The sequence below is a fragment of the Schistocerca serialis genome, unplaced genomic scaffold (genome assembly GCF_023864345.2).
Source record: "Schistocerca serialis cubense isolate TAMUIC-IGC-003099 unplaced genomic scaffold, iqSchSeri2.2 HiC_scaffold_1362, whole genome shotgun sequence".
NCBI lineage: Eukaryota > Metazoa > Arthropoda > Insecta > Orthoptera > Acrididae > Schistocerca > Schistocerca serialis.
Genome location: NW_026047583.1, coordinates 52,391,191 through 52,404,588, shown reverse-complemented (window position 1 = coordinate 52,404,588; position 13,398 = coordinate 52,391,191). Strand labels below are relative to the sequence as shown.

The window sequence follows — 13,398 nt, the reverse complement described above, 5'->3', positions numbered from 1 at the left end:
TCTGTGGGGAAAGTTGAAGGATATTTGCTATCGTGATCCACCGACAATGCCTGACAACATGCGTCAGTGCATTGTCAATGCATGTGCGAACATTACGGAAGGCGAGCTACTCACTGTTGAGAGGAATGTCATTACACGTATTGCCAAAGGCATTGAGGTTGACAGAAATCATTTTGAGCATTTATTGCATTAATGTGGTATTCACAGGTAATCACGCCATAACAGCATGCGTTCTCAGAAATGATAAGTTCACAAAGGTACATGTATCACATTGGTACAACCGAAATAAAATGTTCAAATGTACCTACATTCTGTATTTTAATTTAAAAAACCTACCTGTTACCAACTGTTCGTCTAAAATTATGAAACATATGTTTGTGACTATTACAGCGACATCTATCACAAAGCGAAGAAAGTGGTCCAACTAAAACATTCATATTTCTTTACGTATTACACGAATATGTAATAAAAAATGGGGTTCCTATTTAAAAAAAACACAGATGATATCAGTTTGAGCTATGGCAGCGCCTTATAGCAGGCCAACCATTGCGCCAGCTGGTTTCCCCCTTCGAGCTAGACAAATTTCTTTCTTTGTAGTTTTTTCGTTTGACACTTATTTCGTGAGATATTTGGCCCGGTCACAATCAATGGACTACCCTGTATATAAGAAATTACCGATTTTATTAGGTCTTCATGTTATGCATGTAAAAATTTTAACATTTTCAACTGGTGTAGATTATATTTTAGAAAATAAAATAAAGTACTTCCCACACAAGTTTATAAGTAATATACATATCATTTTAGTTGGAGAATTGCAAATTTTATAATCAGATAAAAACCCAAAAAAGTGAAAAAGAATGTTTTCCCCTTCTAACTCCCCTTAAAGTTATGGAAATGTGCAAGCTTTTGGAGTCAGTGGCTTCTTCTTCTGGCAGAAACAATGAAGGGGAAGGAAAAGGGAAGAAATAAAAGGATTGTCAAGGTTTAGGAAATGGGGAGAGTTGCAGAGAAGCTGCAGAGAAACCCAGGCCAGGACAGACTTACTGAATGGGATGAGAAATATGTAACTAAACCAGTCCATTTCTCATACCACCAGCAGATGTGAAGTATTCTTGTGATCGGTAGTAAGTCATAAACATTAAATTATTTTCAATGTATGTTCATATGTAATACTGCACGTACCTTTGAGGTATCATTGGGCCCATTGGGAAGAGGATCAAAATCAGGCCACTGCTTTCTAATTATTTGGAGCATTTCACTAAAGGAGACCATCTTCCCATCATTCCATTTGTTGCCGCTGAAAGGCATGTACTCGATAAATCTTACATCAACATTTTTCTCTTTTGTTAACTCCACAAAACTGCACACTTCATCTTCATTAAAACCTCGCATTACAACACAATTTATCTGTGGAAGAAAGACACCATTAAAAACTTGGTATCAGATAAAGCATGGTTTAAACAGAGTTTGAAAGACTTTTTGATAGGCAACTCATCCTACTCTATACATGAATATCTTAACAGTGGCTGTTAGGCCAGCTTAAATAAGAATGTCTGTTAGATTTCAGTTCTGAGAGCACTTTGTCATAACAGTCAAGATTATGTACTTTTTGTTTGATAAATTTATGAATAGTGCATAACAATGTTTCGGTCTGACAGCGTATCAATTCTGAAAATATTAGCTGTTACAGTTTGTATTGTATTCACCTAGTTTGACAATCTCCTGACAAATGATCAGGGTATTCAAATGTTTTATATTTTTTATGTTATACTTTCTGGCATGTTACTCACCCATGAGAATCATCTCATGTTTTGGGTCTTGGAACAAAAGCTGAATCTAATCTAATCTAACCTACAAAATAATGGTTCTACAAGTCTGTTGTTATATTTGTATACCTCACTGATTCTGTTAAATTAATCTTTTTCTCTCTTTTTAGAGAATGTGGGAATTTATCTTAGCATGCCAAACTGTTAACCTTCTTAACAATTTAAGAAAATTAAACTACATACATCTCCAATCCTTTTTCCCACTCCAACGCACACATCTTTTGCTGAAGGTATTATTTTAACTATTACATTAAATTATGAAGCTTTCTTGAAACTGTGCTGCCATTTGTGAAACAAAGTTAAAAGTGTTCTCAAGATAAAAGGTCTTCACAAAAGGAGCATTTAGTATCTGTGCAGGTAGTAACACTGACAGCCTTCATATAAACAAGCCCATATGGTAGAACATCCTGCTTTACACATACACGCAATGGCAGAAAAAAGGAAAAGAGCACACCTTTCATTCAAGCATTGAATATATAAACTGATGAGACAAAACACTATGACCTCCTGTTTGATAATGTGTTTGTCCACTGTTGGAACACAATACAGCAGTGATTTTGTGTGGGACAAGTTCAATAAATTTCAGGTATGTTCCCAACATTATGTGAGGTATGTTCCCAGCATTATGCAGCACCGCATGTCTAAGCACAGGTCATGTAATTCCCATAAATTGGAGATCAGTGGTTTCTGGGTGCAGAACTGGTATCTGATATCATCGCAGATGTATTCCATCAGATTCAGAAGGGGTGAATTTGATTCTGGCCTCGTGACACTGAAAGTCATATTGTTGAAACATGTCACCTTCATTAGGGACAGAGTGCGGACAGTGCACAATAATGTTCACACAGAACAAAGCTGTTATGGAGCCTTCAGTTACTACCACAGGACCCATAGAAGACCAGGTGAATGTCCTCCATAGCATAATATTGCTCCCACTGGCCTAAGTCTGTAGCAAAGTGCACCTTTCAAGCACCAATTCACTCTGTTGACAGTGTATGTGCACAAAACCGTCAAGCAGGTGTAATGCGAAACACGAATGATTCAACCAGATGACACATTTCTATTGATTCACTGCCCAATCTCAATGCTCCTGAGCCACAGAAATTGTAATTCAACAGTGTTGTCAACATGGGAACATACAGGGGTTGTCTACAGCACAGCCCTATGTTTAACAATGTGCAATGATTGGTGTGCTCTGAAATACTCGTGCTTCCACCAGCACTGTGTCATCAGACCTGCCACAGAAATTAGCTTCCTCAACCGAATGTCATCTTTTTCGAAGGAACCATCCCAGCATTTGCCTTAAATCAATTAGGGAAATCAAGGGAAACCCAAATTTTGGTGGCCCGATGGGTCTCGGGTCCGTTGTTCTCTCGAAGGCAAGTCCACTGTCTGACCACTGTGGTGGCATGACCTAGTCTTAATTAAGCCAGAAAATCCTGGGAAATGCTGACATACTTATTGATTTAAGATATAACAATTTAAAACAATCCTTTCATGAATTTCACTACAATTTTCTGCTCTTTTGAAAAAAAATTTCTTTTGACTGTTTTGATGTTGTTTAGTATGTTTAAATAATGATGGCAGTCTCTATAAAAGGGCAGTTTGACTTTTAAGTTTAGTTATACTGTTTTAAACTACATCCTTCATCTATTTGTCCACCCAGAAGTGCTATAGGATATAACTTGAAGACTATGGTGAGGTGGTGGGGGACAGTCATGTGTTGAGAAGGAGGTGCTGCCAGAAACGAAGTGTGTGAGGTGACGTTATTGACACTGCATACAGGGAGAATAAAAATACTCTATTCCATATTCATTTACAATCTACGTCTGGCCCCCATATGGTTTTACTTTTCTCCAATAAGAAAAAAAGAAATTGTCAGTAACTGTCTTTATAAGGTCTTAAAAGGAAACAAACAATAGAAAATCTAGGCTGGAATAATGACCATATTATAAAAAAGATACATTGCTATTCACTGTATACAGGAAATGTTAGGTCACAGACAAGCACAACAAAAAGACTACTAAACAAGTAAGCTTTCGATCAGAAAGTCTTCTTCCAAAGTGGACAAAACACACACACACACACACCCATGACCGTTGTTTCTCCCATTATGCGCAGTTGCTCCCAGTCTGGCCCTAGCAGCCAGAGACAGTGGTCATGTATGTGTGATCTGCATTTGCGCGTGTGTGTGTGTGTGTGTGTGTGTGTGTGTGTGTGTGGGAATGGGGGGGGGGGGGGGGGGGGTGGTTTGCACCAAAAGCTTACGTGTTTAATAGGTGGTGTTCCCCCCCCCCCCCCCCCCTGCCAGCAACACAACATCTACACTATACAGTGAGTGCCAATCTATCCTTTTCATAATACTGTCGTTACCACCTTGCCAAGAGGCATATTGTGGAGTAATCCAAAGGGCTCTACTAATTTGTACAAGAGGAAGGAGAGCACAATCTCAATGTAAGTTTTTAGAAAACTGGTATGTGCATTACTTCTCCAAACCTTTCAGAAAAGACACGGTATGCTCTTCATTCAGCAAGATGCGTAATAAACAATATTAGCAATACTGCATCAAACTTGTTCACTTTCATCTTTGGATTAAACATTCGATTTCAGAGAGTACAGAATTTGGCAGAATCAAATTTTGGGGATATGTGGAACTGGGACAATGGCATATTTTTTACCCATTCAACAAACTAAGCACTGCTGATTGCTACTTTTATTGTGTCTGCTGCTGCAATGCATCTATGAAACTGTAAGTGCAGCATCTATGATGGAATAAAATGTTATACAAATGAAACAAACAGGCACAGTGAAATAGAGTAGTATGGCTCATCATTTCGGTCTCACAGATTGGCAGGTGTTGACTTGAAAGATAATACTTAAGAAGTATTTACTCAAATCCAAGCCGCACTTTTTTTCCGGTTTTTGTAATCCAAAAAACCGCCTGCGGCTTAGAATCGAGTGCAAAGCAAGTGGAAGTTCTGAAAAATGTCAGTAGGTGCTGAAACAACTAACTTCTGCCGTCGAATATATGTAGCGCTACACAGGCATGCTTCATAGGCACAAAGATAAATACTGGCGCCAAAACCTCTGCGTCAGTAAATAAATTAAAAAAAAAAAGGTGGAAGACAATTTTCATACATTATCCAAAGAAGTAAATACAAATTCCATATTGTTCATCTTCGAATGTAGCAGAACTTCAATGTATTACGAAAATCCGACTGGCAAGACTGTTTGGGATGTTTGTCAATATGGCCAACTCTACGTTCTGAATGTTTTCCTACCTGTGAGAAGAGATGGTTGCTAATAGGAACCTGATGAAATGTGAATCACATGCAGTATTCTCTTCATCATAAGAGTAATACGAATATAAACATTTTGCCACGTATTCTTTCGTGTTTGCTGCTATCTTATTTAAATCCTGTCTGCCTAATAAACTACGAAACTAGAGTGAGACAACAGCAAATGCGGAAGAATATACGTATCGTGTCATGTTTATATTCGTATTATTCTTATGCCTAATAGTGATACAGTCAGAAATGAAGCATGGCAACTGACTAGATTTTTATATCTAAGATGACTCTAATTTCTGTTCAGAATTTGATGTACTAAGGAAGCGGCCGCAAAGATTTTCAAATGGAGAAAAATTTTCGCCTAACTCTCGTTCAGAACATGTTCTATCATACGCAGTCTATTATTTGGTTCTTGTTGATCATTATCAAAGAAAGCAGCAGTGTATGTAACAAGAAATAGTAGTCTCTTGCCATTGTTCCGCTAATGAGACAATTTCTCTCTCTCTTTATTTTTTTTTTTTTTTTTTTTTTTTTTTTTAATTGTAGGCAGCGGTAGCGTGCACAAAAGCAAGCCATGCCACGAGTGATGACAGGCCGCAAACACGCACTATCAGAATGCGACAAACAATGCATGACACAGTACAGTAATGCATTTTCAGCTTAGAGTGACATAAACGCCTATAACAAGTAAAATGGCACTTATCAGATCAAAGCAAAATAAGCAATCGATTCAAACCAGATGAAGCACGTGAAAAAGGAAGGGTACCAGTATAAATACGGACGGAGCGCCTGACGCATAGCAATGGCTACCTGGTAAAGCTTAAGTGCTACGCTTACGACTCGAACCAAACTACTGTAGCTGTATCGTCATTCACTCGAACTAAATTGTGTCTCATATTACAATGGACTGACTTTGTTTCGATTTGGAGGTGCGGCCTAAAACTTTTCTCTCCCCTTGAACTTCGAGTCTCAAATTTCAGGTGCGGCTTAGATTCGGGAATTTTTTTTTTTTCCTTTCTTTATTTCGAGTCTCATTTTTCAGGTTTGAGTGCGGCTTAGATTTGAGTAAATACGATAGGTGGTATTTCAACTAATTCTGACTATGAAATAAAACAAAGTACAGCAGGGAGCTCTGACGAATCAAAGAGCAGCGATGAAGATTCTGATGAATAGTAAAGTATGAGTTAAGAAATAAGATGCTACTGAGATCATAAATTTTTCTTGTGTTGATGAATCTGTTAACAAACATATTCAAAAATGCACTGAAACATTGGCACATGTAGTGTTGGGAGGTGATAAACTGTCATTACTGTTAGAGGAGCTACGTATTTCTTGCTGTTCTACTCCTACATGACACTGTATCTGAAGGTATAGAATGAATCTTCACTGGCTAGAGAAATGGGTAACACAATTTTACAAGTCTCTGCTGTCATGTAATCTCTTCAGGGAAATCATGACTGTACTACGATTCGGTTTGTGGTTGACAAGGTCAGAGTCATTAAGAAATGCAAGGCAGCTACCATGTCAGTCCTAGAAGAAAGAGACGTAGCAAACTGTCAAAGCATGTACATCCCCGGTCCTTATGTTTGTGGTGATGTACTAACCAAGTAATACTGAAGTGTGATCCAAGTCGCACAAATATGGCTTTAATAATAACCTCCGAACAATATGCCTCTAAGGACTCAACAAGACACAGAACGCTGATGTGCACATTACAAACTAGAATCACACAGAGAGTCAGTCAGCACTGTTCCACACTTACATATGTGCAAGTCGCCAGCAGATGGCATGGCAGGGACCGCACGGCACGCTTGGCTCCCAGAGACGGCCTCCAGCAGCCAGCCTGCAATGATCAGTCGGTGACCAATTTAAAGACGCAAGTACGGCAACACCACTCTCGGTGCACTCACACAGATACAGCAGTGATGAGCAGTAGTACCCCTCCTGTCTTGCGCGCCTTTTATCTGGCCCTACAATTTACTTTCCTAGACCCACACAAATGCCTGATCCTCCTAATTCAATTTGCTCTGCAGACTATTTAAAATTCATAAAGAAAAAGGAGCCACAATTGCACTTTGTGTGCCAGTTACTTTCCAATACATTGGCACCAGCTGATCTTATTTAAGAATACTCAACTTTCGTAGCCATACTTACAGCACATCCTTTGCTTCCTGGTCTAAATCCAAGTTAACTCCCAGCCCCCTCCCCCCCCCCCCCCCCACACACACACAGGCCCCTCCCCCCCTCTCCCCCCCCCTCCCAATCAGCTAGTTGTGTGCTGTTATCTCACGTCACACCCTAATCTATGAGTACCCAGCTGTCTGTCACCTGACCCCTCTACCTGCACCCCTAGCTAGCCCACAGATGGCTCCCCACTCTCCCACGAGCCACTAAATGCTTCCCTCCAAACCCCTCCCATCTCTCTCCATCCCTCACATTGCCTCAACCCACCCCATCCTACCCCACTCTAAAGCCCCACCTCACTCCAGAACACTCACCGTGGGCCAGTAAAGAGCTGGCAGTTGAGCGACCACAAAATAAGGAGACGTGCATGCGCATGTGAGTGTGTGTGTGTGAGTGTGTGTGTGTGTGTGTGTGTGTGTGTGTGCTCGTGCGCATGTTTTTCCTACAGCTAGAAAAAGAAAGTGCATTCTGGAAGCTCGCCAAGCAACGTACCTTTTAGTTTGGAATGTAGAAGACGAGGTACTGGTGGAAGTAAAGCTGTGAGTACGGGTTGTGAGTCGTGCATGGATAGCTCAGATGGTAGAGCACTTGCCCATGAAAGGCAAAGGTCCCAAGTTCGACTCTTGGTGCGGCACACAGTTTTAATCTGCCAGGAAATTTTCATATCAGTGCACACTCCACCGCACAGTGAAAATCTCATTCTACATATCTTTTGTTCATGTGCCTATCGATGAGACAGTGCTTCTGCCTTTTGGTGAGCCATCTCCTTTATTCCTAAATAATTCGTAATTTTCAACAGAAACTTTCCGTACGTTATTATTGCATCCTACATTACAATATGCAATTTCCACAATATGTGGTCCTCTGTGAATATAATGGGGGTAACAACTGTAGGAGACCAAAAACTGACTGCAGTAAGCAAGTTCAAGTTATTGTACGCTGCAGTAGTTATGCAGAGGTGAAGAGGGTCACACAGGATAGGCTAGCATGGTCAACTCCATGAAACCAATCTTCAGATGAAAGATCACAACAATAAAAACATTTGATTCAGCATACACCAGACTCCAAACAGCGTACACAACCTGTATGCTCAGAAACACAGAAAATCATATTGGTTCCATCAGCAGGAAACTTCAGCCCGTAATTGTTATGGAACACTGTGGCGATTTTGTTCATTAACAAAACCCAAAACTGGGGAGTAATAAGAGAGTATTGTTGTAACTTCTTATCAACCTGGTTACCAAAATACATATTAAGAACACTGGTAAAGTGTTATTTTAAAGGGGTCACTCCAAAGCGCCACGAAAGTATTTGAGCAATGTATAAAATTAGAGAATCAGTGCACAATATTGAAAGCCTATCTACATAATCTATATCTGCATGACTAGTCTGTAATTCACAATTAAATGCTGGCAGAGGGTTCAGAGAACCACCCTCAACCTCTTTATCTACCATTCCACTCCCCTACAGCATTTGAGGAAAAACAAACACTTCAATATTTCCGTACAAGCTCTGATTTCTCTATTTTATTACAATGATCATTTCTCCCTATGTAAGAGGGCTCTAACAAAATATTTTCACATTCGGAGGAGAAATTTGATGATTGAAATTTTAAGAACCTGCTCCAGCAAATTGCTTTTGCTTTAATGACTGCTACCCCAATTCACATGCGATATCTGTGGCATGCACTTTCCTGTTTGCCAATAATACAAAATGAGCTGCCCTTCTTTGAACTTTTAAATGATGTCCTCTGTCAGTCCTATCTGGTAAGGATCCCACACCATGCAGAATACTCCAAAAGAGGACAGACAAGTATAGTTGTAGATAGTCTCTTTAGTAATCCTAATCTTCTAAATGTTTTACTATTAAATCACAGTCTTTTGTTTGCTTTCCCACCGCATTATCTATGTGAGCATTCCAATTTAAGTTATTTGTAAATGTAATTCCTAAGTATTCAGTAGACTTCACAGCCTTTAGATCTGCGTGAATTATCATGTAACCAAAATTTAGTAGATGCCTTTTACTACTCATGCGGATGACATAACAATTTTTATTATTTAAGGTCAGTTACCACTTTTTGCATCATATGGATAGGTAGCCTAAATCATTTTGCAGTTCATTTTGATCATCTGATCACTTTACAAGACAGTAAATGATTTGCAAGACTGTAAATGATAGCATCATCTAAGAGGACTGCTCAGATTCTCTCTTAAATTGTTAATGTAGATCGGCAACAGCAGGTGGTCTATAACACTTCCTTGAGGAATTTCAGATATCACTTCTGTTTTACTTGATGATTTTCCATCAATTACTATGAACTGTGACCTTTCTGACAGGAAACCACACATCCAGTTGCACAACTGAGACAATACACCATAGGCACACAATATGATTAGAAAATGCTTGTGAGGAACTGTTTCAAAAAGTCTTCTGGAAATCTACAAATATGGAATAAATTTGAGATCCCCAGTCGACAGCACTTATTACTTTGTGTGACTAAAGTGCTAGCTGTGTTTTAAAAGGTCGATATTTCTGAATCTATCTTGGCTATTTATCAATGAATCATTATCTTTGAGATAATTCATAATATTCAAACACAATATATGTTCCAAAATCCTAATGCAAATCAACATTAGTGATATGAGTCTGTTATTTAGTAGATAACTCCTCTTTTCTTTCTTGAGCATTGGTGTGACCTGTGCAACTTTTCAGTCTCTAGGTATGGATCTTTATCAAATGAGCAGCTATATATGATTTCTAAAGGAGCTATTGTATCAGCATTCTCTGAAAGAAACATAACTGCTTTATTACACTGAGGAGAGCTACTACTAAGTTACTCACAGTTGCAGTTGTTCTTGATTTGAATACTGCAATATTTACTTTGTTGTCTTTGGTGAAGAAATTTCAGAAATCCGTGTTTAGTAACCCTGCCTTAGTAGCACTGTCATCAGTAACATTACCACAGCTATTGAGCAGTGAAGGTATTGGTTGTGTCTTGCCATTGGTGTACTACACATGCAACCAGAACCTCTTTGGATTTTCTTCCAGATTTCAAAATGAAGTTTCACTATGGGAACTATTAAACACATCTTGCACTGAAACCCACCCTAAGTTTCGAGCTTCAGTAAAACATCGCTAATCTTGGAGATTTTGCATTCTTTTAAATTTTGACATGCTTTTTTTCATTGCTTCTGCAGCTGAGTTTTGACATATTTTGTGCACCACCCTTTTAATTTATTTGGTATCCTTTCAATTGCACAAACAGAATGTGCAAAGTAAGTGGAAATTACTCGTCTCTTCCCTGATTACAGTGCAATAGAAGATACTACAAGATGTTGACAGATTGCCATATCTCGGTAGCTTTATATGTAATAATGAGGTCACAGATGCAGAAATCACCAGCAGAACTGGAAAATCAGTCCATATGGTAATTAGGTCTGTAATATGTCAACAAAGCTTTGACTGTACTCCTTTATCATTTATATGTGTGAGACTTGGAAAATATCAGTAAAATCAGCACACAGTCTCCATATTTTTCACCAACAATGCTAGAGATGAATTCTGAAGATGTTAACCCAACCAAGTTACAAACGATGAAGTGCTGAGAATACGAGGTCTACACAGCCTGCACGTAATTATTGTTGAAAGAAGACTGAAGATTGCAGGTTATGTTCTACGCATGTAAGGTGGAAGAATCCCAAAATCAACACTGTTGTGGAAATCAATGGACAGATACAGATGTACAGGAAGACCTTTTAACACCTGGAACTTTTGCAATGAATCTTCTATGCATGGACACAAACTTGGAGGAAGGTGAGAACTTGGCAACTGATCGAGTGAACTCTGTGAAACCAGTTCTTTGTATGGTACACAGCAAATCTGAGTAAGTTAGTAAGTAAGTAAGTAAGTAAGTAAGTAAAGTAAGTACAACTGGGGATTTTGCAAAACTGCTGGATGATCGATATTATTGTCTAGATTTGACACTGTTGGACTTCTACCTTTTCCTTGATGTGTATTCTTCAAATTGTGAGTTTTATGAGAAAGCTGATAGGTACTTATCAATCAACCTTCCCTCACATGAACTGACATTGTCTCTTTATAAATTCTACTGTGCTAACAATTATCTACTGAGAATCCTCGACTAGGTCTCCGCAGCTCAAATGAGCCAGTTTCTTTTAAATTTCTGTCTTTGGCTATAATTGTCTTCCAAGTATGGTGACACAACATCCTGTCATGAAACTTTTGCCTTTACACTTGTTTTTTTTTCTGGACACTGCCTTTTTCTGCACTGTGCACTAAATACACTATGTGAGTAACGCCCAATCTCCAACAACCAATCGTGAGCTGTAAACAGTTGTGAACTCTGCCAGGGCACATAACAAACAATTAACATTTGCGTTTTAGTGTTCTAAGCTGTGAAGTCATCAGCGGACAAATAATTTAGTACCTATTCCTGGACAGCCGGAGTGGCCGTGTGGTTCTAGGCGCTACAGTCTGGAACTGAGTGACCGCTACGTTCGCAGGTTCGAATCCTGCCTCGGGCATGGATGTGTGTAATGTCCTTAGGTTAGTTAGGTTTAATTAGTTCTAAGTTCTAGGTGACTGATGACCTCAGAAGTTAACTCGCATAGTGCTCAGAGCCATTTGAACCTATTCCTGACATGCTGTTGTTTGGAACAACAACTGACATGATCCAAAATATTACTTTTTTTTATTATAGCTTCACTTTTATTTTGTCTAATGATTACTAATTTCAGTATCAAATTCCATCATCAAGCCACTATATGATTGGAAAGCAAAGTGTATCGTTAAAATATTGTTTATTAAACAGATTACCATTATATCATCATTCCTTAAAGTAATGTCCAAAGTGGAAGGACAGATGATTAATTTTGAGTATATACAAAAGTCAGAGTACTGAACCGGATATGAAAGAAGGAAAACCAGAAGGGCAGTGAGAGACGGGTGCCTTCTATCACCTTACTTCCTTAATATTTTCATCAAGGAAGTAATAACAACAACAAAGAAAAGATGACAAGAATCAAAAGGTAATTTCTGGAATACTCCAAGGAAATGTGATAGGACCATTACATTTACAATGAATATAAATGATCCAGTAGAAAGTGTCAGAGGCTCCTTAATATTGTTCACAGGTACTCTCACTTGTCCATCAGAAAGTAGCAACAACAGAAGGCAGTATCAATTTGCACAATGACCTGCAGAGGGTTGGTGAATGATGCAGGCTCTGGCAGTTGACCCTGCACATAAATAAATGTAACATATCACTCACACACACACACACACACACACACACACACACACACACACAGGAAAAGAAATCCAATACTGTACAACTACACTATTAATGACAAATTGCTGGAAACAGAATCTACCATAAAATATCTAGAAGTAACTATCCAGAGCAACCTTAAAGTGGAATGACCACATAAAACTGCAATAGAAAAGCAGATGCCAGACTAACATCCACAGGAAGAATCTTAAGTGAATGTAAATTACCCCTGTGTCCTTACCCAGTAGGACTGACAGAAGAGAGAAAGAAGATCCAACGAAGTGCGGAGTGTTTTGTCACAGGATCATTTAGTCACTGTGAGATCATTACAGAGATGCTCAGCAACTCCAGTGGTAGATGCCATAAGAGTGCAGTTGTGCATCACGGAAAGATTTACTACCCAAATTTCGAGAGAGTAGTTTCCGAGAAGAGTCTGACAACATAATAGTTTCTCTCATATACAATTCACGAAATGATCACGTGAAGAAAATTTGAGAAGTTAGAGATAATACAGAAGTGTACTGACAGTCATTCTTCTCAAGCACTGTTCACAAGTGGAACAAGGCAGAGGGGATCAGTTGGTGGCATGAGACGTACCCCCTGCCACACACAGTTAGGTGGTTTTTGGAGCATGATGTTGATATGGAAACTTAATTGCATGCATATACACTGCAGATTGATGACATCACAATAGTAAATCAAAGTAGGAACTAAATAAAATGTTTCAGGCCTTAAATCTAGAAATGGTAAAACTAAAGCTAAAAATGAATACAAAGAAGACAAAAGTTACGGCTACAGACAAGAAAGG

The 13,398-nt window shown here is 38.9% G+C and overlaps 1 protein-coding gene across 1 annotated transcript in view; it reads right to left on the bottom strand.

The window, feature by feature from the left end:
• The window catches only part of LOC126440353 (molybdenum cofactor biosynthesis protein 1-like), a 346,021-nt gene that overhangs the window by 39,289 nt on the left and 293,334 nt on the right, over window positions 1-13,398 (bottom strand). The window contains exon 4 of the mRNA XM_050090642.1: window positions 1,183-1,407. Within this exon, the coding sequence (XP_049946599.1) occupies window positions 1,183-1,407 (225 nt within the window). The remainder of the gene's footprint in view (window positions 1-1,182; window positions 1,408-13,398) is intronic.